Source organism: Danio aesculapii, chromosome 5, assembly GCF_903798145.1.
Source record: "Danio aesculapii chromosome 5, fDanAes4.1, whole genome shotgun sequence".
NCBI classification, from domain to species: Eukaryota; Metazoa; Chordata; class Actinopteri; order Cypriniformes; family Danionidae; genus Danio; species Danio aesculapii.
Genome location: NC_079439.1, coordinates 25,632,519 through 25,657,103, shown reverse-complemented (window position 1 = coordinate 25,657,103; position 24,585 = coordinate 25,632,519). Strand labels below are relative to the sequence as shown.

Below are 24,585 nucleotides of genomic sequence, written 5' to 3'. Positions count from 1 at the left end.
TAGTACAAATAAAAATGTATAAATATCATAAAAGCAAGAATGATTTAAAGGGAGCCACTTTTTTTAAAAAAAGACTCATATTACAGGTCGTCTAGGGTTAAGAAAAGTCTTAAGATTTAAATAGGAAACATTTTTTGAGCGAGATGCTAATGGTCTAATGCAATACAATTATTTATGCTAAGCTAAGAAAAGTGCTCCCACTAGACACAGACATCGGCTTAGTGGATGAAAAAATGGTAAAACTCTGTTCTGTTTACGGTAGTGAATAGTATAAAGTGGAAGTTTCTTAAAACTAAACTTTATAACTATGTGCCAGTCAACAAAAGTTTTTTATCCAAGCATTAGTCTATGCATCAGTGTCTTTTTAAAAGCAGTCAATTTAATATAATTCATCAGCATGGTCAATTGAATGTCCAATACTGACATTGTGTTAGGTTATTTCACATGCAGATAGTCATCACCGTCGCTCTCTGTACATGTGCTCTTGGGTCTGTTCTGTCTTCCAGTGTCCAGTGCAGTCTTTGCTGGATTTCTTCTCCTCTTCTAAGGGACATTGGTCAAGATAAATAATTAGTGGCAAAACATGTACATTTCTGTGTAAACATTCACTATATCAATTGGTGAAGAGTATTTGCATAGGACATTAGTTAAATACAATATATCTTGTTCTTTAAAATGTCAATTTTAGGATAATTACCCTATAGCAAACCACTCCAATAGTGATTCCACAAAGTACTATAAAAGCTGCTGCTCCCACTGAGATCACCATGATGGGGAGACCTGAGGACATCAACACAACGTCTCATTTTGAGCTAAAATTTCAACACACATAATAATTGAGGTTTGTATTTTAACCCAATTGCTGAGTTGAGCTTATTAGGTTATTTCTGGGTTATTTGGAGTAGTTTTTTTTTTTTTTTGCATTACCTAGCTGGCTCAAATGTAAAGTCTGCAGGTTTACCTTGAAATTAAGCAGATTTTATATGCTGTAACTGTGGGTTGTTTTTCAGTCCAGTGTTCATCCATATATGCACAGCACCATTTAAAGGACAAACTTTGTATGAAAGAGACTGAATAAAAATCCCAGGAATTAACTGAGATGTAAACTTGTCATTGTGGTTTGGATAAAGCACGGCTGAAGTAAAAACAGGATACCTGTTGATTACACTGACTTTAAAATATTTAATTTTTACTTCTAAAAGGTCTGTTAAATTATTTTTAATAGAAGAAATATTAAATAAAGGATTAAATTAATCATCTATAAGATTAAACAAATTAGTTAGCATTAATAGTAACTGCGGAAAAGAATGACTAAAATCAACCAAATATTTAGGGTTAAAGGAAACAAGTTGCTGGGTCAGGTTAGCCATGTGTTCTGTCCTACACTAACCAAACCACTGAACCAAAACACAGCTGGGTAAAAAACAACCCAAACATGTTTTTTTGACACAACATTACTTGCATTTTATTCAATCACTATGGACGAAGGTTTTAGTTAGAAATGATCTCTACAATTCTGTAAAAAAATAAAAAATGAAAGCACAAATGTCCAATGTCCAAAGGTGAACACATTTATTATTTAAAGAATAGTATATTAATACTTTATTAAACAATTTCCAGTAGCACTTAAAACTTGTGACACTGCTACAGTATGTGTCATGTGCCTCATACTTAATCCTGAATGCAAAATGATAATCAAATATAGGCATAAATTTGACAAAAACCGACTCATAAAAAAGACCCAGAGTGATTCCGCTTCTTTAAAAGCAGCAAGTTGACTTTACTCAAAAAAGTAAGTCAGCTGTTGTAACCTGAAACTGTTAAGTTGTCTTAACTTAATATTTATAATATGTAAAAAAAAAAGTAAAGTCATAATAATAAGCAATAATAAGTAAAATCAACTAATCACTTTAAAATCAAATAATCTTACTTACTTTTTTATGTAAAGTCAATCATTTTACAGACGTCTAATCGTTTTACAGTGTAGCACCAAATGGTTTTAATTTGTATGCATAATTATAAAATATAATTTAGCATCATACAGAAATAATTATTTAAATCTTCTTACCATTTTCATCTGGTGTCTTTTTGACCAGTTTAATTTGTCCTTGAAGACTTCCATGTGGAAAAGTACTGAGTTTATAACAGTAAGTCCCAAAGTCGCTCTCTTGTACATTTTCCAGTACAATGGTGTCGTTTGATTTTGCAGAAAGGCGACCAGAATAGCTGATGTTAAATACACTGAGACCATGATGAGGGCTGAACACAAAAACCTTCTCATTTGGACACCTGCTCCATTCAGCAAGCGTTACTATTACACTTTTATTAACCTTCAACTTAAAAGGTGCATTCCCACCCAACAGAGCCTGAATCTCTTTATCTTCTGTTAAAGCCTCTAAGAAAAAACAAAAACACACAAGAAGAGATATAAATACCAATTCAATGACATAAACATGAACATAATATCATTTTCAGACCTGACCTGAACAGCACAATTTCCCAATATGTATCACTTTTTAACAGTTTATGAATTGTGACACCTAATGAAGGTTATATACAGCGCTCAGCATAATTGAGTACACCCCATTTTAAAAATGAATATTTGAATTATAATTATCCATTTCTCCGTGAATATAGGCAAAGTATTTTCAGTGCATTTAAACAAAACAGATTTATTAAACAGATATATTTTGAAAACAATATTTTAGTCACCAAACAGATTTAGAAATTAAAAGATGATACAATTAAATTCAAGCAAAATATTGAAAAAAAAATCACAACCTGCAAAATTTCAACTAAATTTTTCCATTTTTTGCTTCTCTTGATTTTTCTCTGTTTAAAATTTGTATTTAATATTTTTCTATAACATATAAATTTGGGTGTACTAGTTTTTGGACCGTTATCGTAATAATCTAATATATATATGCACCAATATAATATTGTATAGCTTCCTATTAAAAATATGAAGTTAAAAGAGAGATTTGTGAGGAGTGTACTTATATATGCTGAGCACTGTAGATATGAATAGATCATTTAAGTTCTTTCTGGTATATAACTTTTCTTCAGCATTCTTGAACATTCTTCAAATTCAAAGTTCATTATAATATAGTCAAACACACACAGAAATGACTACTTCCATTCAAAAGTTTGACGGCAGAAAGATTTTCCTTGGAAGAGATGCAAATAATAAAATGTGACAGTAACAAAAGATGATGTTCATTAAAACGTACTGTCTATCAAAAAACTATTTGTTATTCATCACCAAATAGCAGCTCTCATCATTATCAGAAATTAAATGTAACATGTAATAAAATGTCATTTTAAACAATATAATATATAACTTTTCTGTATTTGCTCTATTTTATATGAACTATATTTAGCCTTAGTAATCAAAACAGAACATCTCACAAAAAAATTTACGGACCAAATTTCTGAAAAGTAGAAAATATATATAGTTAGTCTGAATTATTAGCCACCCTGTTTATTTTTCCCCCAATTTCTGTTTAACGGAGAGAAGATTTTTTCTGCACATTTCTAAACATAATAGTTTTAATAACTCATCTGTAATAACTGATTTATTTTATCTTTGCCATGATAACAGTAAATAATATTTTACTAGATATTTTTCAAGACACTTCTATACTTAAAGTGACATTTAAAGACTTAACTAGGTTAATTAGGTTAACTAAGCAGGTTAGGGTAATTAGGCAAGTTATTGTATAACGATAGTTTGTTCTGTAGAATATCAAAAAATATAGCTTAAAGGGGCTAATAATATTAACCTTAAAATGTTTATTTAAAAAAAAATGCTTTTATTCAAGCTGAAATAAAACAAATAAGACTTTCTCCAGAAGAAAAAATATTATTAGACATACTGTGAAAATTTCCTTGCTCAGTTAAACATCTTTTTTTCACAGCCACAGTTCTGCAGCTATCTTTATGGGGACTTTCCATTACTTTTATACAGTACAGAGTGTACAGTATATTTCATCCCCCAAAACCAACCCTTACAGAAACATTCGGCAGCTTTACATTTGCAAAATACTTCATTCCATCTGATTTATAAGCCACTTTTCTCATGGACCAAGTAAAATTCTCCACATGCTCAAAATATACACTACCAGGTAAAAGTTTGGGGTCAGTAGGATTTTTAAATGTTTTAAAATAAGTTTCTCCTGCTCACCAAAGCTGCATTTATTTCATCAAAAACACAGTAAAAATTGTGAAATGTTATTGCAGTATAAAATAACTGTTCAAAAGTAGTTTATCATTTCATTTAATCATTTATTCCAGTGATTTTAATGATGAATTTTCAGCTTCATTACTCCAGAGTCACATGATCCTTCAGAAATCACTCTAATATTAATTATTATTATGGTTATTATTATTAATGGTAATAGTAATAAAAGCAATAATGACTGAAGTAATAAATTCATTTGAAACTACATACAATAAAAAAGCAGTTATTTAAAAATGTAATAAATAGTCAACATTTTTTTTACATTTAGAAAATTCCACCTTGATAAACAGAATAATTTTCTTAAAAAACAACATGAAAAACACCCAAATTTTGATGGGTAATGCACTGGTATTGCTATACATGTAGGTCCCTGCCATGTAAGGAATACAAGGTACACACACACACCTGTTATAAGAGTTATGAAGAGTATCAACAGACGAGTCCATTGTTGTTCAGGATGAGTGTGTCTGATCCTCATGGTGTCTTGCACAGTACAGGATGTGTGATTCAGTTTAAGACAACACTCGCTCTATAACCCATCAGTCGGGGGCAGAGTTTCAGAACACTGTATCTTAAAAAACACTTCCTGTATAAAACTGACATATTGAAGTGATTACAGAGGAGGTGTGATAAATGTGCTTTTTGTGAAAGAGCCAAAGAGACGCCCTTTGTAACTGCGGTGTGTTTTAGTAAATAACTGAACATTCTGTTTAATCAACTGCTTTAAATTTCAATGTAACATTAGTAATAACGATAGGATCTAAATATACAATATGCTTTTTAAATGATTTTATAAGCACTCATGTTTTTGTGCTTTCTTTGTCTTGTTCTCATTGCACCCTGTGGTTTGCACAAAGGTAAAAGGGCCAGCGCTGCTCAGAAACCACTTCCTGTCTCCCCTCCTGCTGCAAATATAGGTCACTCATTATGGCCCTTGCACCGCTATCAACACAAGCTCATACTAGAAAAGCAGTCTGCCTACTATAAATGACAGAATTCATTTAGACACATTTTCTTTCTTTATTTATTCCATATAGTAAATTCATGATGTCATATAGATGACATACAGAACAGTAAAACACACCTCATCGTAAAGTATCACACTGGAGAAATCTGTGCACAACATCATTTGTCCTGAGAGAGCACACTACAGAGGTAGCAGCATGTTTAGAATCATATTGGCTTGTACATTGAGTTTCATATGTTTGTTTTTTTTTGGTTTATTAGCATGTGACAGGCTGATAAATCAGTGTTCTACGAGTAATCTCTTTCATTTTAAAGGGATAGTTCACTCTGCAGTTTAACATTCACTCATTTTCCTTCAGCTTAGTCTCTATGTCAGATATCATCACAGCGGAATGAACCGAAAACTATTCTGGCATATGTTTTACGCATATTTTACGCAGTACTGGGAAACACCCATACACTCTCGCATTTACACACACACTCATACACTACAGCCAATTTAGCTTATTCAATTTACCTATAACGCATGTTTTTGGACTGTGATGGAAACCAGAGCATTCAGAGGCAACTCACACGAACACAGGGAGAACATGCAAACTCTGAAATGGACTTGAACCCGCAACCTTCTTGCTGTGAGGCAACAATGCTAACCACTGAGCCATTGTGCTGCCTACAGTTTAACATTATGCTATCATTTATATTCATAGGAAATTATTTGAATACCTCTCGTGTCATTTTTAAACTGTATAACACAGAAAGAAGATTATTTTGAAAAATAAATGTGGTTTTTTTATACAATGTTGCACAAATTCATTCTGAAACATTCACTGGTCTTCTGTGAAAGGCTAATGAAAGTGTCATTGCCCAACTGATTTTCATTGTGTGGGGGGAACAACTTGAGAATAAGTTGGGTGAAGTTTGCCATTTTAAAGACAAATCTAGACTTAAATCCTACACTCACTCTCCCTAATTGAACACCTCTATCCTGACTGATTGTATAATCCAATATCAAGGTAACTTTGAACATCATAAAGGCAAAATTGGATGGGAAAAAAGTAAGAAACTCTGGATTTTCTAATTTTCATATCTTTTGTTGATTAGATTAGATTAGATTAGATTAGATTAGATTAGATTAGATTAGAAGGGAATTGTTGTGAATATTAGTAAGACTGTTTGGTTCTTTTCTTTAGCACCACCCATAGCCAATCTTTCTAACATTTCATTACTCATTGTCTCTGACATGTACTGTATATATCTCACTCACTGATTCACCATCACTTCTTGTAAATAAATCACTATCATTTGTTCACTAATTCTTGTTGTCCATCCTTACTTTGTAACACAATTTACTTTTAAGTATGCGTAACCGAATCCTCAGCTCAAGTGTACAACCCCACTCTACTAGACTGCCAGGGGTTGTAACAATGCTCAGTTGGGTTCAAGTCCAAAAACACACACACACACACACACACACACACACACACATACACAAAAAACACGTTGGACAAAATGGTGTTAAACAGTGTACAAGGTACGCTACTATTGTAGAATTAGCATACAATAGAATAATAATAATATAATAATAATACAGTAATAATATAATAGAATGCAAACAAAACACCTGATGTGTTTTTATTATTAATTGTTTTAGATGTAAACGTCAAAGAATAGTGTTTGTTTTAACCTCTATATTATATGGGTATTTTGAGTATCATATTTAATTTATAGACTACAGAAAGGTAAAAGACGGCAAAAACAAATCTTTATTTCAGTATTTAGCTGAAACTGGGGTCCTTGGTGATTCATATAATTAAGTCAATGGCAACCAGCCAGGGTTGTGTGATTAATCGACATTCAGAACCTATAATCGATCTAATCTTTCCAGGATGATTTTTTCAATTACTTTCCCTACGTGTCACGTGACCCCGCTCAGAAAAATTCAAGTAGGACGATGGACTCATTCTTGAGCCTTACTCTGCACTACATTGACGATGATGCCTTAAGACGAAATAAAATAATCGTTAATTATTCGTAATTTAGTTAAAATGTTTATTAATCGAGATTTTGATTTTATGCCAAATCACCCAGCCCTACTATCAGCACTCTGAAAGTCAAAACAACACATACAGCTAAAACAAAATGAATACTGTGACTACTCCTGATGGTACACTGAGATCTAATAAAGTGAAATGATTGGTTTGTGCAAGAACATAATTTACCAGTTTCTAACCTTTAACGAACAGCTTCAGCAAATGGTCCTGAGCTCATCCATAACAGACTGAAGCACAAGCCTCCAGTCACCTTCAAAGATCTATCAATGGTTTGCTGAGGCTGCGGATAGACAAATGATAATATTGTAATGTTCATTTTTTTGCACATACCAGTCATTTCTCTTCATAAGCTCTCAATGTATTAACAGCAGCCTTTAAATTTCGTTTTATCTGTATGTTGTTGATATTCGTGAAAAAAAGAGCTATACAACTGAACTTGAATTGAACTGTTGTTTTTTATATCTTTACTAGAAATTCTACTGAAGGAAAATAATCACCACTTGAACAGCCTCAGGGTGAGAAAATGTCATTAAAATAGATTAAAAACGTATTTAAGGTCTGTATGTAAGAACTGTAATATGTCCTACATTTGTCATAATAACACCTGATTGTTTACTCGGATTAGACATTAGCCTAGTTATGTCTGATTATTGCAGGGTGTTTCATTCACACAGCCTCTTTTTCATGTCAGACTTGCAGTCTTTGTGGACAGGGTTTCATTTCATGTGCAAGCAGACAATTTAATTGGATGAAAACACTGCTGTGGTTGCATTTCCCACTAAATCAGATGTCCATACAGAGCACGTCCAGAATAAAAAATTCCCCAAAATACCGGCATTTACTCAACACGTGGCACTTGTGTCATACCATATCTGTGAGGTTGAGGGAGGATCCGATCTCATCCGTGTTCATTGTGAGGAACTGAATCCAGTTCTGGAGGAAGCCACGCGAGTGGTCGCCAGTCTCCACAACCAGGCCGCAGAAACGACGTCTGCCGGTTTTGTTGCGCAAAGCAATCTGAGCTTCACGTTCTGTTACGTTGTAACTGACGTTGATGATCTGAAGGATAAACAGGTGGAGCAGACCACCTGTAATGATTACACTGTACCACACACACGTGAAGCACAGTGCTGTGCTGTGTACACACACACACACACACACACACACACACACACACACACACACACACACACACACACACACACACACACACACATATACGCAAATTATTATAGGCTGAAAACACAGTGTGTCATTAACAATAAAACATTTAGCTATGGCTGATTTCTAATGTATATAACAGATAATAGTTAAAAAATCCTCTCCCAGTCAATGACTTTTACTAAAATTGTGCTATTTACAACCCTGTTGGTAAAAATTGTTTTGATAAAACAAAGATTAAAAATGAATATTTATATATTAGCATCAGCAAGTCAATCTTACCTTCGCTTTTATTTTTCGCACTGTGATTTGTGCAACACTATTTTGTTGTATGAGATGTCAGTAATCAGTTTTAGTTACAACAGGCAAAAGAATGTGATTCATTGATGCCAGACATGTTTTAGAGATGCCGTGAGGGGTGTAAGTGTGACGCTGGAGAAATATCATGCTCACAATCAAAGCTGGTGACTAAAAGTAATAGTATCTTGACTCATTGCATTACTTTGTGAAGACCGTTGCATAACAAAGTGACATCATTTGTCTTCAGCAAAATTAAAACAGCAGTCGTTTGCATGGTTTATATATAGCCAGTAAGCTTTTTTTAATGTTTTATGTCTATTAGACAGCTAAATATAAACACCTTAGCTAAAACATGGCTAAATATGAGTTGTCAGTAAAAATCTAATAGACATTTAATAGTGTCACTTCCATGTGGTTTGCCCACTACACTGTAAAACCTGCTGTTGTCAATACTAAAGGTATTAAGTTAGTATAATTTGGCATTACTTAAAATACCAAGTTTTGGCATCAAAACCTAAACAGGTGTGTTTAACTTACTCATTAGGCAGCAAAAAAAAACCTTTTAATTAACATTTTAATTTATTTAAACGATTCATCAAGTCTCTGTTTAAAATGATTGGTTGTGCTTGAAATTCTGCCTTGACAACCGCGCTGATTGGTCGATATATGTTATATGACACAAGGTGGTCATTTTGCTTGTGATGCTGAATTTTGCTAAAGAGGACAGAGGGACTACCTGAACCCATCTGACAGAAGAGAAATGTTAAATTAGTAAATATTTAAATGCTTAGAAACATTTTTTCTTAATTGATTTACACGCAGGAGCGACACGGTGGCGCAGTGGGTAGTGCTGTCACCTCACAGCAAGAAGCTCGCTGGTTCGAGCATCGGCTGAGTCAGTTGGCTTTTCTGTGTGGGGTTTGCATCTTCTTCCCATGTTGGCATGGGTTTCCTCTGGGTGCACCGGTGTCCCCCCACTAGTCCAAAGACATGCACTATAGGTGAACTGGGTGAGCTAAATTGTCCGTAGTGTATGTGTGTGAATGAATGAGAGTGTATGGGTGTTTCCCAGTGATGGGTTCCAGCTGGAGGGTCATCAGCTGGATAAGTTGGCGGTTCATTCCACTGCAGCGACCCCAGATTAATAAAGGGACTACGCTGAAAAGAAAATGAATAAATGAATGATATACACGCAGGGGCGACACAGTGGCGCAGTGGGTAGCGATGTTGCCTCACAGCAAGAAGGTCGCTGGTAAATTGGGTAAGCTAAATTGTCCATAGTGTACATGTGTATCTCCTGGTCCTCCAGGTTGAGCGTTGGGCTAATGACCTACCTTGTAAAAATTAGAAACACCAACATGGTGTGGCTAAATATCAACTTCGATATAAACGGCCCTGGGAGTAAATCAGTAAAGAATATAAAAGCTGAAAAATTTGGAATTTTAGTCTATTAGCCAATTTACATTATCTGTACTTAAAGGGCAGCAAGGTTACCCCCTTTTTCCAGATTTATTATGAGTCTTTTGTGTCTCCAGAATGTGTCTGTAAAGTTTCAGCTCAAAACACCCATCAGATTATTTATTATACCTTTTTATAACTCTGAGCACCAGATGGACTCAAGCAAGACTCATCGACATTAATCACTCATTAATGTTTTTAAATGACATATGACTTACATTGACAACTGAAAATACAATCTACCTGCTTACACAGCTGAATAAATCTGATTTAATTCCACATATGAATGAGGCATGAAACTGATCTGAGTATATTGAAATCCATGTTATTTTTCCTGCTTACATGTACATGGACCAAATTCAATCTGCATAGGCCACATGAGGGGAAAACAACTTAAATCAGATTCCTTGAACCATGAGCTGTAAACGTGCCCTATTAGATGTCTCTTAAACACAAAATTGCTTGCTGGGTAATGATCCCTGGTGGTTCTAGTGTTAAAATTAGTTGTATACCTGTACTGGTTGTAGACTCCAGGGCAGTAAAGCATAGCTGTGAACAGACTCTGTTTTGGACAGATACTCCTCAAAACCAAGCTGATCCCATAGAATGATGTCAGCAGGAAGAGAAGGAGCGTCAAGATGAACTGTCTGTGATTCGCTTGGCCTACACAACTGTTTATCCTACCATGGAAAGACACAAAAAGTTAGCAACCATGTAAACAAACATGCAGACATTTTCATTAAAATAATCAAGTCTAAAAAAGGTTTATCTTGAATGTGACTTAAAGGAGGATTTTGTGGTCTGTGGCATGTTTATGTTTTTATCTGTGCCACTGTCTGTCTGTGTGTGTGTTGAAGCAGCATGCAGACAGCTTGGCCTGGTGAGAGCTCGCTTTACTGTGCTGAAAGCTGCGTTCCTGTGGCCTTTGCACATGTCTCACCAGCCTGCCCTGCTCCAGTGACGTCTTTGGGGAATCAGCTTGAACATATGTGTGTGTCTGATGGGGAAGTGTGTGCTTGCATACAATTGAGAAAAGATCAGAAAGAGTCAGATTACTGGCATGAGCACCAGAGGAATGGCCTACTGTATGATTTGTTTGAGAACTGTTCAACTTCTGTAGCAATACTGTGGATGAAGCCAGATAAGGCACAATTGAAAGCACAGATATGACATTAAAATAAATATTACAAGTCATAGGACATATCAAAATTTCAATTTCCCAACAAGCTCAGCCATAAAGTTATATATATTTTTAAGCAGGAAATGGATAGTAATTGCAAAATAACTGATATTTAACCTTTGAACACATGTAACCTTTTTTTTGCAATAACCAAAAATGCATTGTGTGCAACAAAGGGCTCATTCTGAAAACGTAGCCCAATATACATTTCTGGAGATCACGAAATATGTAACCAGAGTTATGTATGGTTGCATTTCGTCTTTAAAACGAACGCTACAGGCCGGTATGACGCCATTCCTTTTCTCGCTTACCAGCTGACCGCTTACCTCCGTATGAACGGCTTTCCTGCTATTACTTGTCTGGTAGCTCGACATGTACGTCGGCAGACTTGAAACGTAGGGCGGAGTTGAGCGAGACAACAGTTTGAGTCCGGTTCCAGAAAGCAGGTAAGACAAAAACAGAAGCTAAAAAATCAAATAAACAAGTAAATAACAGGGTGAGAATGTGGTAAAATCTGAAAACATGATAAAAAAAAATCTGGAGTTTTTTCTGGATTGCTTTTTAAAACACTGCGGTTGGGTTGGGGGAAGTGGGTGGGCGGGTCAATCAGTGCTTTTTAAAACACTATTTGTTGGGTTTAGGGAAGGGGAGGGTTGGGGATAATTGGTCGGTTGGTCAGTCAGCAGATCAGTCAGTCGACAGCGGCCTTTGGTGGATTTACGCAAGAACAGCAGGCGCGAATGGCACTCGCAAGAGAAATTTGAGATATGAAAAAGCATACACAGCGGACTCTAGTGGATTCACGAAAACAAAATCTGCAAAAAACGTGGCTCCTGTGACAAATTTGACGCTCTCCAGAAAGATATATAGGGGTACATAATCAGAATGAGTCTGTATAAGTTAAAATGATAGATTTTTTATCATTAAATCATTAGACTATTAGGTAAATAATATGCTTCATGAAGATATTTTATAAATGTTCTACTGTAAACATATATTAAAATGCAATCTTTGATTAGTAATATGCATGTAACTTAATTAGGTTAACTTTAAAGGAGATTTTATCAATTTCTACATTTTTTTTCTTTTAGATTGAACACATTAAAATAGTTGTCTCTCAGCCAAATATTGTCCTATCAGATGTAGACAATTTAAAAATAAAATAAAACATTACATTCATGTTTTGTGGTCCAAGGTCAAATATGTGAACATGAAAGCAGATGGCCATATTACTTAATTACTTAAATAATTTGTAATTATTCTTAAATAATTAATCATTACAATAAAAATATCATAATCATAGAATTATACTAATAAATATAATAATAACAATAATTATTATTAATAATAATAATAATAACAATAATAACATTAATAATAATATTTAATAATAATACAAGAATACAGACTTTTTTATTAATTATACAAGGCATTTTGTTATAGGAATATAAATGAAACTGATTCTTCTAAAGAAAAATGTATATTTCACAATAACTTGACATAAATGCATGCCAGATTAACATCAGCTTTCTTTTTGAAAACTTACCAATTGTAAACATATAGATGGCAGCATAGACACGGGTTATTTTGACATTGCAGCAACATAAAGAAAATGGCCTCAGTGCACACCCCTTTTTATCTGTTTAGTTTCCACAGTATATTAAAGGGCACCATTTTACCCCTTTTTCCAGATTTAAGATAAGTCTTTTGTGTGTCCAGAATGTGTCTGTAAAGTTTCAGCCCAAAACACCCATCAGATTATTTATTATAGCTTTCAGAATATTGGAATTTTCTGCTCTGAACACAATGTAGCTGTTTTTGTTGCCGTTAATGCTAGTTCTCTCCGCCCACCATTCCCACTACCTGTCAGAGTGTGCCTCAGTCTCCGGCTGCATCAGATAAACAGCACAATGACAGACGTGAAGGAAGCAGATCTCACGTAACTTTTGTGAGAAATACTACAGTAAGAACTTTGCCAATGATTATTTGATGTATTTGTTGTGGAGTTAATTCAAGCCTTTCTGCAACAATAAGTCACGCACAATGCCGTTACGAAGTTCACACATACATACAGTGGACACACACCTACACACAGTGCACGCATTTAAATTTGCACTTAAAGACGGTAAAATCACTGTAATTCATTGCCAACATGCACTGTTTTAAAAACGTTTTAAACTTGTAAAACTCATTCTTGATCACATTTGATGATGATCGATGATCACAGCGAGATCAACAGATCTTTTTATCCCGATTGTTTTGCGCAAATCCTGTCTTATTGATATGATTATTTGTGTTACTTTGAAGACATGTTAATACACGGCTGTCAATCAATTCGATTGGCGGGGAAATCTGCACTCCTACATCACATTGAGGTGAGCCTCAAGATGGGAGAAATTTGGATCCTATTTTAAGGTCAGGAAATTAAAAAAAGAGACTTATTGTCTTTATATCACACCAATATGACCTACACCGTTCTGTCCAAAGAGCTTACAAAAGATGATTTCCATCATAGTTGCTTTAAAATAAGTAAAAGGAACAAGAAACCCACCAAACACAGTGGTGGTCCATTCGTAGGACACATGCCCCACAGATTCTGCAATGCCCTGCCCTTGGTGGGCGCACCAGTCTGCACACAGGACACTTCTTCTTCACATCCTTCTCTCCCTTTGAATGGCTGACTCCATTACACAGGGCGGTGTCTAATGTTAAGTTTGTGCTCTGATTGGTTGCAGAGCTACTGTTGATTCCCAGAGCTAAAGACTGGGAATTGACAAATCCCGGTCCCTGTTTGGTGAGCACAAGGGAGATGAGCGTCAACATCATGCCTGTCGTTGCGGTAACCACCTGCAAATGACTTACATCTCCTCTAGGGACGATCTCAGTCAGGAAAAGATAGTACATGTAGGCGAGGGAGAAAAGTGCCAAACTAAGGAAAAACAATGTGCGTCTTTTTCTTCTGTGAGTCATATAGTAATACCAAAGCACCAGTAGTGGAAGCGCTGTTAGGATTATAACTCCCAACAAGCAATTAATCGCTGCGACTCGCAACAGGCCAGGGATTAAAACCATGGGAGGTAAAACAGAGAGTTCCAGTCGAAGAGGTCCTACGGTGCAACATGGCAAACCCAAACGATCAGCCATACGAGAGATGAAACGCGAAAAGACGTCTGGCTTGTCTGGCTCTCCTCTGAGTAACCTTATTAAAAAAAAAAGGAAAAACAGAAAAAATACAAATTCAATCCAATTTAATTGACAATTGAAATAAATACAATTGATTTGAAAAAGTACAATCACAAAATGTAAAAGTTGGTGACTTATAGAGTGAGACATCGTGCACAAAGCTCCAAATAAGTCTTAATAATCCTCCTTAAAATGTTTAAACAATCTATGTACAACAAAATGGGTGGCGCGGTGGCGCAGTGACTAGCGCTGTCACCTCACAGCAAGAAGGTCGCTGGTTCAAGCCTCGGCTGGGTCAGTTGGCACTACTGTATGGAGTTTGCATGTTCTCCCCATGTTTGTGTGGGTTTCCTCCAGATGCTCTGGTTTCCCTGACTAGTCCAAAGACATGCGCTTTAGGTAAATTGGGTAAGCTAAAGTTGTCCGTAGTGTATGTCAGTGAATGAGTGTGCATTGGTGTTTCCCAGTGATGGGTTGCAGATGGAAGGGCATGCACTGCGTGAAACATGTGCTGTATAAGTTGGCGGTTCATTCTGCTATGGCGACCCCAAATTAATAAAGGGACTAAGCTGAAAAGAAAATGAATGAATGAATGAATGTACTACAAAATTTTCTTGCTATACTACATACATTCAGATAAATATGCCGAATCCAAAAAAAACAGACAGTAAGAAAGAAGTCAAGAAACAAAACTCCCCCATTTTGGTTCCACGCAAAAATAGAAAATAACATGTTGGTTACACTGTATATTGATGGCCCCCTTTAAACATTCATTCATTTACTTTTCAGCTTAGTCCCTTTACTAATCAGGGGTCACCACTGCGGAATGAACCCCCAACTTATTCAACATATGTTTTACACAGCGGATGCCCTTCCTGCCGCAACCCAACACTGGGAGACATCCATACACTGGGAAACATCCACTTGCATTCACACACATACATTACGGCCAATTTAGCTTACTCAATTCACCTATAGCGCATGTCTTTAGACTGTGGGGGAAACCAGAGCACCCAGAGGAAACCCACACCAATACGTGGAGAACATGCAACCTCCACACAGAAATGCCAACTGACCCAGCCGAGGCTCGAACCTGGGACCTTCTTGCTGTGAGGCGATTGTGCTACACTCTGCGCCACCGTGACGCCCCCTTTAATTATTGTGTTTCTTATTTACATATAATTACAACTTATTTACATGTGGAAAATATTAATACTCCATTAGGAACTCTGTCAGGTTATTTCATAAAATGTGAAACCCCGTGATTTCTTTTGTCGAGACCTTACCTTCTTTGTAAATGGACCCCCCCTTTTTTTTTCCTTCATTAATTAGCATAATTTTGTATTAATTTTGGTTTTTAGGGTCGATTTGGCTTGGAATAAATGTAATGTTAGGGTTGTTTACATAACTGTATTCCATTACTATTATCTGTAAGTTTGAAACCACCAGCAAATTATATCATATCTGCTTAATTAAAAAAATATATGTTGGCAATGGTTGGTCTTGGAGAAAATCTGTGAGTGACAATCAGATTAGTTTTTGGGATCCATCAGCATGTCAACTCTGGCCAGGTCAGGCTGTCAGTGAGATAGATAGCTTTTATTGGCTGTTTTAGTTTGCCAAGCAGGTCAATGCACAAGAAAAAAAAGATAGAAGTGAGCTAGTTCTGTGACATGGGCTTGATGTGTTAGTGTCTTAGCAGAGTATTAGAAGACTGTTAAATGGGTCAGTCACAGGACACAAAGCACACTGCTGTGCTACATCACATCTGGACAACTTCACAGGTTTTGCAAAACGGACGTGTCGAGTTCAGTTAAAAACCGCACTCTAAAACAGTTGATTTAATCTGAAAACATGCAAAAGTTTACTTTAATAATGAAAAAGGTGGCAATGGTGCATTTTCAGCTTAGTGATTGAAAAAATAAGGAGCAAACTGAAGGAAAGTCTGATCGATGTTACTGTAGTTCTCATACAAAATATACATTTGATAATAGTGCAAATATTACACTGTACAAAATGTCTAAATGCTTCATCTATTTATAATCATTCATTCATTTATTTTCTTTTCAGCTTAGTCCCTTTATTAATCTTGGGTCGCCACAGCGGAATGAACCGCCAACTTATCTAGCATATGTTTTATGCAGCCGATGCCCTTCCAGCTGCAACCCATCACTGGGAAACACCCATACAACTCATTCACACACATACACAACGGATAATTTAGCCTACCCTATGTACCTATTTATAATCCAACCATAGTAACTCACATTGTGTGACTCATTTCAGTTCTCTCCTCTAATAAATGCTGCATCAAGAGGAAAACTCCTGCTAATGTAAATTAAAATACAGGTGGGTATTTTTCTAAACAATTTCAAAATAATTATTGATGCCTATCAAAACTAACCCAGCAGGTCCAGGACGTCAACATGACGTCATATTGACGTTGTATCCAATGTCATGGATTTTATTTGGAAATGAAAATCAGGTTGACATCAGAATCCAATGTCATGCTGACGTCAGTGTCGGACAGTCGTATAGACGTTGCATTTTAGGCTCCGTTTACACTGCCAGTAAAATGTGACTCAATTCCGATTTTTTGCTCATATGTGACACAGATGGGATCAGTTTTATGACCGTGTAAACACGAAAAAAGCGCATGCATTCGGATATTCAGAGAAGGTTTCAGGCCTCCTTCATATGTGGAAATAAATCAGATTTAAATCAGATATGTAACAATGTGTCTATCATGTAAACTGGCAGATCGGATTTATTGAGGCGTTCTATTTTGTACATCATAAAACTTGCGACAGTGTGGTACTTCTCCACAGTTTAATGACGTAGAAGGAAGAGCGTATGTAGAGACGCGGACACGGTAAACAACATCAACAGAGAAACATGGAGGAGGAAAGTGGTCAGTGGTCGATGGCAGAGGTTACCTGCCTTCTGTTACGGCTCTTTCCCTCCTCCTCCGCCTCCACCTCAAAATCATTTTAAAGTTGGGCGAACTTCACATATTTTGCAGAGCTAAAAGCAAGACAATTTCTTCTATCATAGCTAGTGTGGCGCAGATGCTAGAACTCGTCTTTACGCATGCGCACTGTCGTAAATTGTATGGCAAGTGTAAACAGATGAATCAGATATGGCTCACAATTAAAAGAAGGTGTAAACAGATGGGCAAAAAATCAGATATAGGCAACAAATCGGAATTGGGCATCAAGACCTGACCGTGTAAACGTGACCTTAGTTACTTTCCAACGCAACCTAAAAACGTTGTCAAATTTCAACGTCTAATGATGTTACAGCTTGACGTTGTGTGGACATTACCACTATGACGTCTATCTGATGTTGGATTTTGGTTGCCATATCTGATGAATAAATATCAGTATTTGACGTCAATATGACGTTGGTTTAGAATGTATCTTGACGTTAGATTTTGGTTACCTTCCAAGACAACCTAAAATCAACCAAATATCAACATCATTTTACGTCGTTATTGGATGTCAAAATAACATTGTCCTTAGATGCTGATGACCTAAATTTAACCTAATATTAATATCTTATGACATTGTGTGTCTGCTGGGAATTTATCACTGGATGTCTAATAAATGCTGACCATAATTTTAATGGCACAAAAGATTTTGCACTGGTGGAAGCTGTAGGTAAAACTGGCCTATAGTGAGAAGAATGTCCATTGAGGAGACACCAAAATAAAGTGTTAGCAGATAATAAGCAGACAGTATACTAATACTCCAATGAGCACTAGCTGACATGGTGTTGTTAAGTTCCTTTTAATCAGCACAATTACTAAAGGGGACCATCAAAATAAAGTGTTTGTCATGTTTTACACACATTCACTGACGTTACTGTATAGAAAAAAGCAGCTGTTCATCATGAATAAAAATGTTCTGAGAAAAACACGAAGGTGAGTGAATAGATAAAATCAAATCTTAGAATATATTTGAATAAACTACTCCTTAAAGGAACACTTTTGAAATTATGCTCATTTTACAAGTCCCCTAGAGTTAAAGAGTTGAGTTTTACCATTTTTTAATACATTAAGCCAACCCCCGGTCTGGCGGCAGCACTTTTATCTTACATCGTCAAAAATTCAGAGTTCCACAAAATTCATTTATGTTGACACAACACAAATCTATTAAGTAAACTTAACACTTCTAACAAATTTATGTGGATTGAACATAAAAAAAATTAAGTTGTCCCAATAAAATCTCAAGAATTGTGTTGATTCAGCTCATTTTAATTAAGTAGTTTGAACAAGCAAAAAAATATATTTTTTATGTGTCGCTTAGCATAAATCATCGAATTGGATTGGACCATTAGCATAGCATCTCACTCAAAATTGTCAAAAAAAAATAGTTTTATTAATATTCCTATTTAAAGTTTGACTTTTCAGTAGTTACATTGTGCAATAAGACTGCTAGGAACTATACTCTCATTGCGGTGTGAGGATCAAGGAACTTTGCTGTCGTACCAGGACTGTGCAATTATATTACACAGTGCTTGAAAACAGTCTCCAGATAGGTAACAGCATTCGATAACATAGTATATTGTATATAGTACTATAATAGTTGAGCAAGATGCTAAAGGTCTAATCCATTTCAATTATTTATGCTAAGCTAAGTTAAAAGTGTTCCCGCCAGACATAGAGATCAGCTGAATAGATTACAAAATGGTAAAACTCAACTGTTCAACTCTGGTGGGGTTGTGAAATGTGCTAATTTCCAAAAGGAAATAAGGACAGGTGGAGTGTTGCTCTAAAGGTCCCGTGAAATTAAAATAAAAAATGTAGATGTTAGTTTTAATCTGTTAGTTTTAGGATATCAATTTACTTGTGTACTATAAAACAGTAATAAAATTAGCGTTTAGAAAAAACTGATATAAACGTCCAAAGCTTGCAGTTAGTCATTCTTGCAGATATCAATCTTTTGTGAATTATTTTTTCACATCACCTCATACTGCAGTTTCTCATCAAATCTTGACCAATCAAATGCTCTGTATCTAAAATGCAGCGCCCCCTTTAAGATGCTTCTCGTTTGCTTTTCATTTAGTGCTTGATCTTTTCCACTTTCACTGGCAGAGCTGTGATAAAAACGAAATGCTATTGGCTGTTTTTTTAAGGGGAGGAGCCAATCTATGTTCCACCCTCTCTTCATTTTTCAGTAGAGATTACGTCAAACAATGAATAAAAAGGCACATTTCACTGGGCCTTTAAAAGCTTATATGAAAAGATGTAGGTTCCTTTAAAACAGTTGACCTCTAACCTTTCGCAGGCATCATCAAGTTCTTCACAGTCACAGCAGCAGTACTCCCTTTGCTGGTCGATGTCCCCACAGCAGCACAGAGGGTCGTCTGGTTCTGGTGGCTTAAAACGTTCTCGTTTCATCTCCTTATGTTAGAGAATACCTGCGTCTTCAGGGTTAGATTAGATCACATTGATTCAAGTGAGTGGAAAGGGTTAATTCAACTTGGAACAGAGTTGATTCAGGGCTGTTGGTAGTTTTAGCAGTTAGCTGACAGAACAGACGACTGCAGATTTCTCATTCAGCTCCTTTACTGGTCATCTGCTGCTCCTCACATCAGAGGCTTTGTGTAAAAAGCAGGCTGGGAAAAAAAGTTAATTAATCATTATCAATAGAGTTGTAAATGCTTTTATAATTTTACAGGTTTAATAAATCAGGTTGAACTTGATACTTATAATTTGATCCACAAATCTATCATGATTGATAATGTATAAGTAATTAATTATCATATAAATACATATTCTTATTTGACCTCTTTTTAATATGATAACTTAGCAAGTGTATTGATTCTGAAGCCTAATCTGTGAATTGACCAAGAAAGAGGCTTCCTCTGGTCTATCAAATCAAATGATTACCTGCACATTTATTTATTTTTTCAATTAAATTAGCTATATTAAAATTTTTCCTTTTTGTAAAAAGATGACAAAAAAAACATATGAAAATTCAGTGCTAAAACCAACTACACTGTAAAAAATTATATAATCAATTAGTCCTGACAGCATATGTTTTATGTCATTGTAGCTTATTAATCTAAGTTAATCATGTTCTAACTTAATTTTATAAATTAGGCAAGTCAGTTTAACATAATATAAGTTCAATGGACTCAAAAGGATAATTTGATTCTGCTTAAAAATTGAAGGCAACCATAAGAAAAAAAAAATCATGACTACAAATCTTTGTTACTTCATGGAAAAAAAATCACTTCTGTAGTCAACTTAAAGAAGGATACATTCCTGGGAAAATGGAGGAAATGGTTTGAATATATTTTAGTTAGAAGACCTGATTTTGTTGATTTAAACAAATAGATTATGCTCAACAGATAGATAAATATAAGCTAATGTGTGTATATGTCTATGGTTGTATATACTCATATTGTATTGTGTGTTATCCCCATGTGTATAATGAAGATGGTCATTTGAGATTATTCTGGAAGGAATTATATTATGACATGGGTTCTCACAACAGTGCTTTAATTTTTATTTATTTTTTTGCTATTTTTATTTCTAGAATTTAACAGAAATTGTGTACTATGTACAGTTAGGACACCTGACAATATTGTGCTTAAATTGGGTATCACTTAATGTCACATATTGAGATTCAAATGTACCTTGAAATGTTGTATAATTGTACTCAATTGAGTGTTCCCAATAAACATAAAATAAAAAATTATTTTAACTTATTTTAATAAAACAATTTCCACATTTCAACTACATTTTTTGTAAGTTATTTACACTTCATGCAAAGTTTAACTTAATCTTTTTAGTCAGTTTAGCTGATGAGATGACTAGAAAAGTTTATTTGATTCAACAACAAAAAAAAAAGAAGTCAAGATTTTTTTAAGAGTAGTTTCAGGTCACAAAGCCTGACCCAGCCCATGTCTTCCTCCTCATGAGAGCTGACACTGGAACAGACATGCTGTAGGACACATTCAACAATAACTAAAGTATTATGATCTGCATGTAGTGTATTAACATCTGAATCTGCTCTTTGTCTCTTTGAATTAAGGCCATCTGATGTCTCAAGTGGCTCACATAATTGGGCCATCAAAAAAAGTTTTTCCTGAGAGGCCGCTCTCCATCACAGTTGCTGGATGAAGAAAATAATTGAGCGGCATGTGTTTGACATGTTCCAAATTACATTTGTTCCCAGGAGTAAACAAAAGGTTTGCCCTTGAGTGTGCTGTGATTTAAAATTAACCATGCATAGGATGAATTTAATTCTTGAAGAGGACTTAAAATCTGTATCAGCCATATTTATATTTAAAACCTTTATCAAAATAATATTAATATAAGTTTTGTTGGTTTACCAGGCTCAGATGGATCCAGAACTGATGGAAGTTCTTCCTCTGTTTTTCTTGACTCTTCAGTGAAGCCGTTTTAGTGAAGGAATAAGTCAGTCCAGCGTTTTTAAAATTAGCTTAAAATATCAAGAAGCCATCCCCTTAAGTACTCCATCCTAAGTTGTCCTCTTGATCCAGTTAGATTTTCGTGTCAAATATATACTTCCGTCAGAATACGCTTTCCAAATTCCCTTTCGTTTCATTTAAGAAGGATATAAATGTTAGCAGAACATATGTTGAAAACCATACATCTCATTCGTTTGCTCCTCAACAATCCCTCCTGCCAACAGAAAAGTGCGTCCTTGTCGGGTTTATCAGACTGTGAGGTGCCGCTGGTGAAGAGTCTCGGGACTGTCCGGAAGGCAGTGATAGATACTCTGCGCTCTCTCGCTCCTCTCATCTCTCTCAGGCGCGCGAGCAGGATCTGTTTACGAGCGTTGTTACCGATTAGGGCTGGTGGCGGCGTTGAGAAAGGAAGTTGGCAGGTGTTACCGTGACAGCGACAACGTGAAGCGACGCGGAGAGAAAGCAGCGCGCATACCGGGCATAACCCACGGGCCAAACCAGGGTCACACAGTAGCCTTGTCACCTCAGATTTTAACCCCTTCTATTGCCCTATTGTTACATTTTATCCGCTTTTGAGAAGTATGGCTGTTTTCTTATTGATTGCTAGAGGCTATTGCATGTAAAAGAAATTAAAGCCAGATTTTAGTTTAGAAATATCCATTTAAATATAGGCTAATATACTATCTGTGTATTACATCAAATTTTACTCTTCAGTTAAGTTTTTAATTTGTTTTAACATGTTTATTGTTAAAATTGATTGACTGATTGTAATTTATTCCAAAATTATAGATTGTAAATAGAGCTTAAAGGGATAGTTTACCCCATACTTAAAATTTGTACACAGTTTATTTACTCACTTGCTGGCCATCAAACATCCAAAAAAATATATTTGTTGTTTGTTCAAACCACTTAATTAAAATGAGCAGAAACAATAAAATTCTTGATGTTTTTTGAGACAACTTCTATGTTTTATGTTCAATCAACTTAAATTTGTAAAACCGATTAAGTTAACTTAATCGGTTTGTGCTGGGACAACACGAAGAAATAGTTTGGAACCCTGCATTTTTTTACAGTAAAGAGTGTAGGTGACTTTTTAACATTACAGGGCCTTTTTTTCTCAGAAATCAGGATTCATAAAATAGTTAACAAAAAACAAACAAACAAAGCGAAAACAAATTAAATACTTGTGGTGAATGATCAAACTTTGATACACAACCTTGGCAAATAGTTCTGGGTAGATTCACAATTGTCTCGATCTTAAGCTTCCGAATGCATAATATACAATATGTTGGGAATCTTGGAGAAGTCTGTTACTTTATAGGTTGCTGCATTAAAGATAACATTAAAACACACATAAGTACCATTTTGATGAACAAAACAACACACGCTTCTTTCTACTCTATTGTAAACAAACTAGCCTACATTAAGTACACTGTAAAAAAAATCTGCAATTTTACGGTTTATTTCCGCCAGCTGGTGTGCCGGAAAAAAAAGTAAAATAACGGCCGTTAAATTATAGAAATTTACTGTAAAATAACAGACATTAAATTACAGAAATTTCCTTAAATTTAAATTTCTAGTAAATTTCTGTAATTCAACTTCAGTTATTTTACAGTAAATTTCTGTAATTTAACGGCCATTATTTTAAGTTTTTTTCCGGCACCCCAGCTGCCGGAAATAAACCGTAAAATTGCAGATTATTTTTACAGTGTAGCTTGTGCTCCAAACTATTTCGGAAGTGAGGCCATTTAGAGAGATTGTGGATCAAAGGTAATAATGTTCAGTGTCTTGTTCAGAACAGATGTTTTGTTTCATAAAACCTCAAGTCAGGACCCTCAAATTAATTTTATTTTGCCTTTGTGTTTCTTCAACTGTGGCTGGTTACTTGCACTCTGTAAATCACCAAGGACTAAATTAAGCAAATTTTCATTTTCAAGAGTTCCCACTTAGATATGCTTGGCGTATAAAGCAGGTTTGGCATGCTGTCCCGGGAAAGAACCCTGAGCTCGGAGATATTTGAGCCCAGGGCTCCCGCCTGGTCGATAAGCATATCAGGAGATCCGAGACCAGGTAGGTCTCGAGAGCTCCCCCTTTAGAAAAGGGAGGAAAAGGAGGAGATGGGGTGGAAGGGGGGATTCTTCTAAACGAAGATAGAACAGTAGGGAGAAAATGATCCATTTATAGTAAACTAGGATCACTCTGATTGGATTATTACTGATTACAGATGAGTAGCCAGACGTGCTCCTCATATCAATCTTATCACGTGCTCCTCTCGAAATTAGTTTATGAAACTTCACTTTGTGTGAACTAACTCTCCCACTGAGTGATACCGAAGGATCATGTGACAATAGTGATTTTAGTAAAGACTACTAGAAATTGTATTTTAAAATATTTTTGTTTTACCATAACAGGTCACCATAAAGACTTTGACTTTGTTAAGGGCAGGGACGGACTTAACCAATAAGCGAGGTAAGCAGCCGCTTAGGACCCTGGGGAATTAGGGGGCCCCAACCAATGCCAAAAAGCAGATTTTAATCGTATAGCTGTTTTAGAAGTTTTCTATCATATGTTGTAAAATCTGTCTATAACCATTAAGATTTTAA

At 35.5% G+C, this 24,585-nt stretch overlaps 1 protein-coding gene across 2 annotated transcripts; it reads right to left on the bottom strand.

Annotated features, from left to right (window-relative positions):
* Positions 1–171: 171 nt before the first annotated feature.
* zdhhc23a (zinc finger DHHC-type palmitoyltransferase 23a) lies at positions 172–22,359 on the bottom strand. Of its 2 annotated transcripts, none has more exons than XM_056457738.1 (8): positions 21,884–22,359; positions 19,819–20,158; positions 13,908–14,555; positions 10,689–10,856; positions 8,125–8,392; positions 2,069–2,395; positions 698–780; positions 172–543 (listed from the first exon to the last, which is right to left on the bottom strand). In XM_056457738.1, the coding sequence occupies exons 2-6, from the start codon at positions 19,938–19,940 to the stop codon at positions 2,387–2,389; spliced, it is 1,215 nt and encodes a 404-aa protein (XP_056313713.1). In that variant the 5' UTR covers positions 19,941–20,158; positions 21,884–22,359; the 3' UTR covers positions 172–543; positions 698–780; positions 2,069–2,386. The 2 variants fall into 2 exon arrangements, with proteins under 2 accessions (XP_056313713.1, XP_056313714.1); XM_056457739.1 differs by having other exon boundaries at positions 19,819–19,966.
* Between the last annotated feature and the right edge of the window lie 2,226 nt (positions 22,360–24,585).

Coding starts and splice junctions, on each gene's coding strand:
- zdhhc23a (XM_056457738.1), bottom strand. CDS start 19,940: ATGAAACGAGAACGTTTTAAGCCACCAGAACCAGACGACCCTCTGTGC. Junction 14,556..19,818: donor CTTGATGATGCCTGCGAAAG/GTTAGAGGTCAA, acceptor TTTTTTAATAAG/GTTACTCAGAGGAGAGCCAG. Junction 8,393..10,688: donor GGAGTCTACAACCAGTACAG/GTATACAACTAA, acceptor GTGTGTACACAG/CACAGCACTGTGCTTCACGT.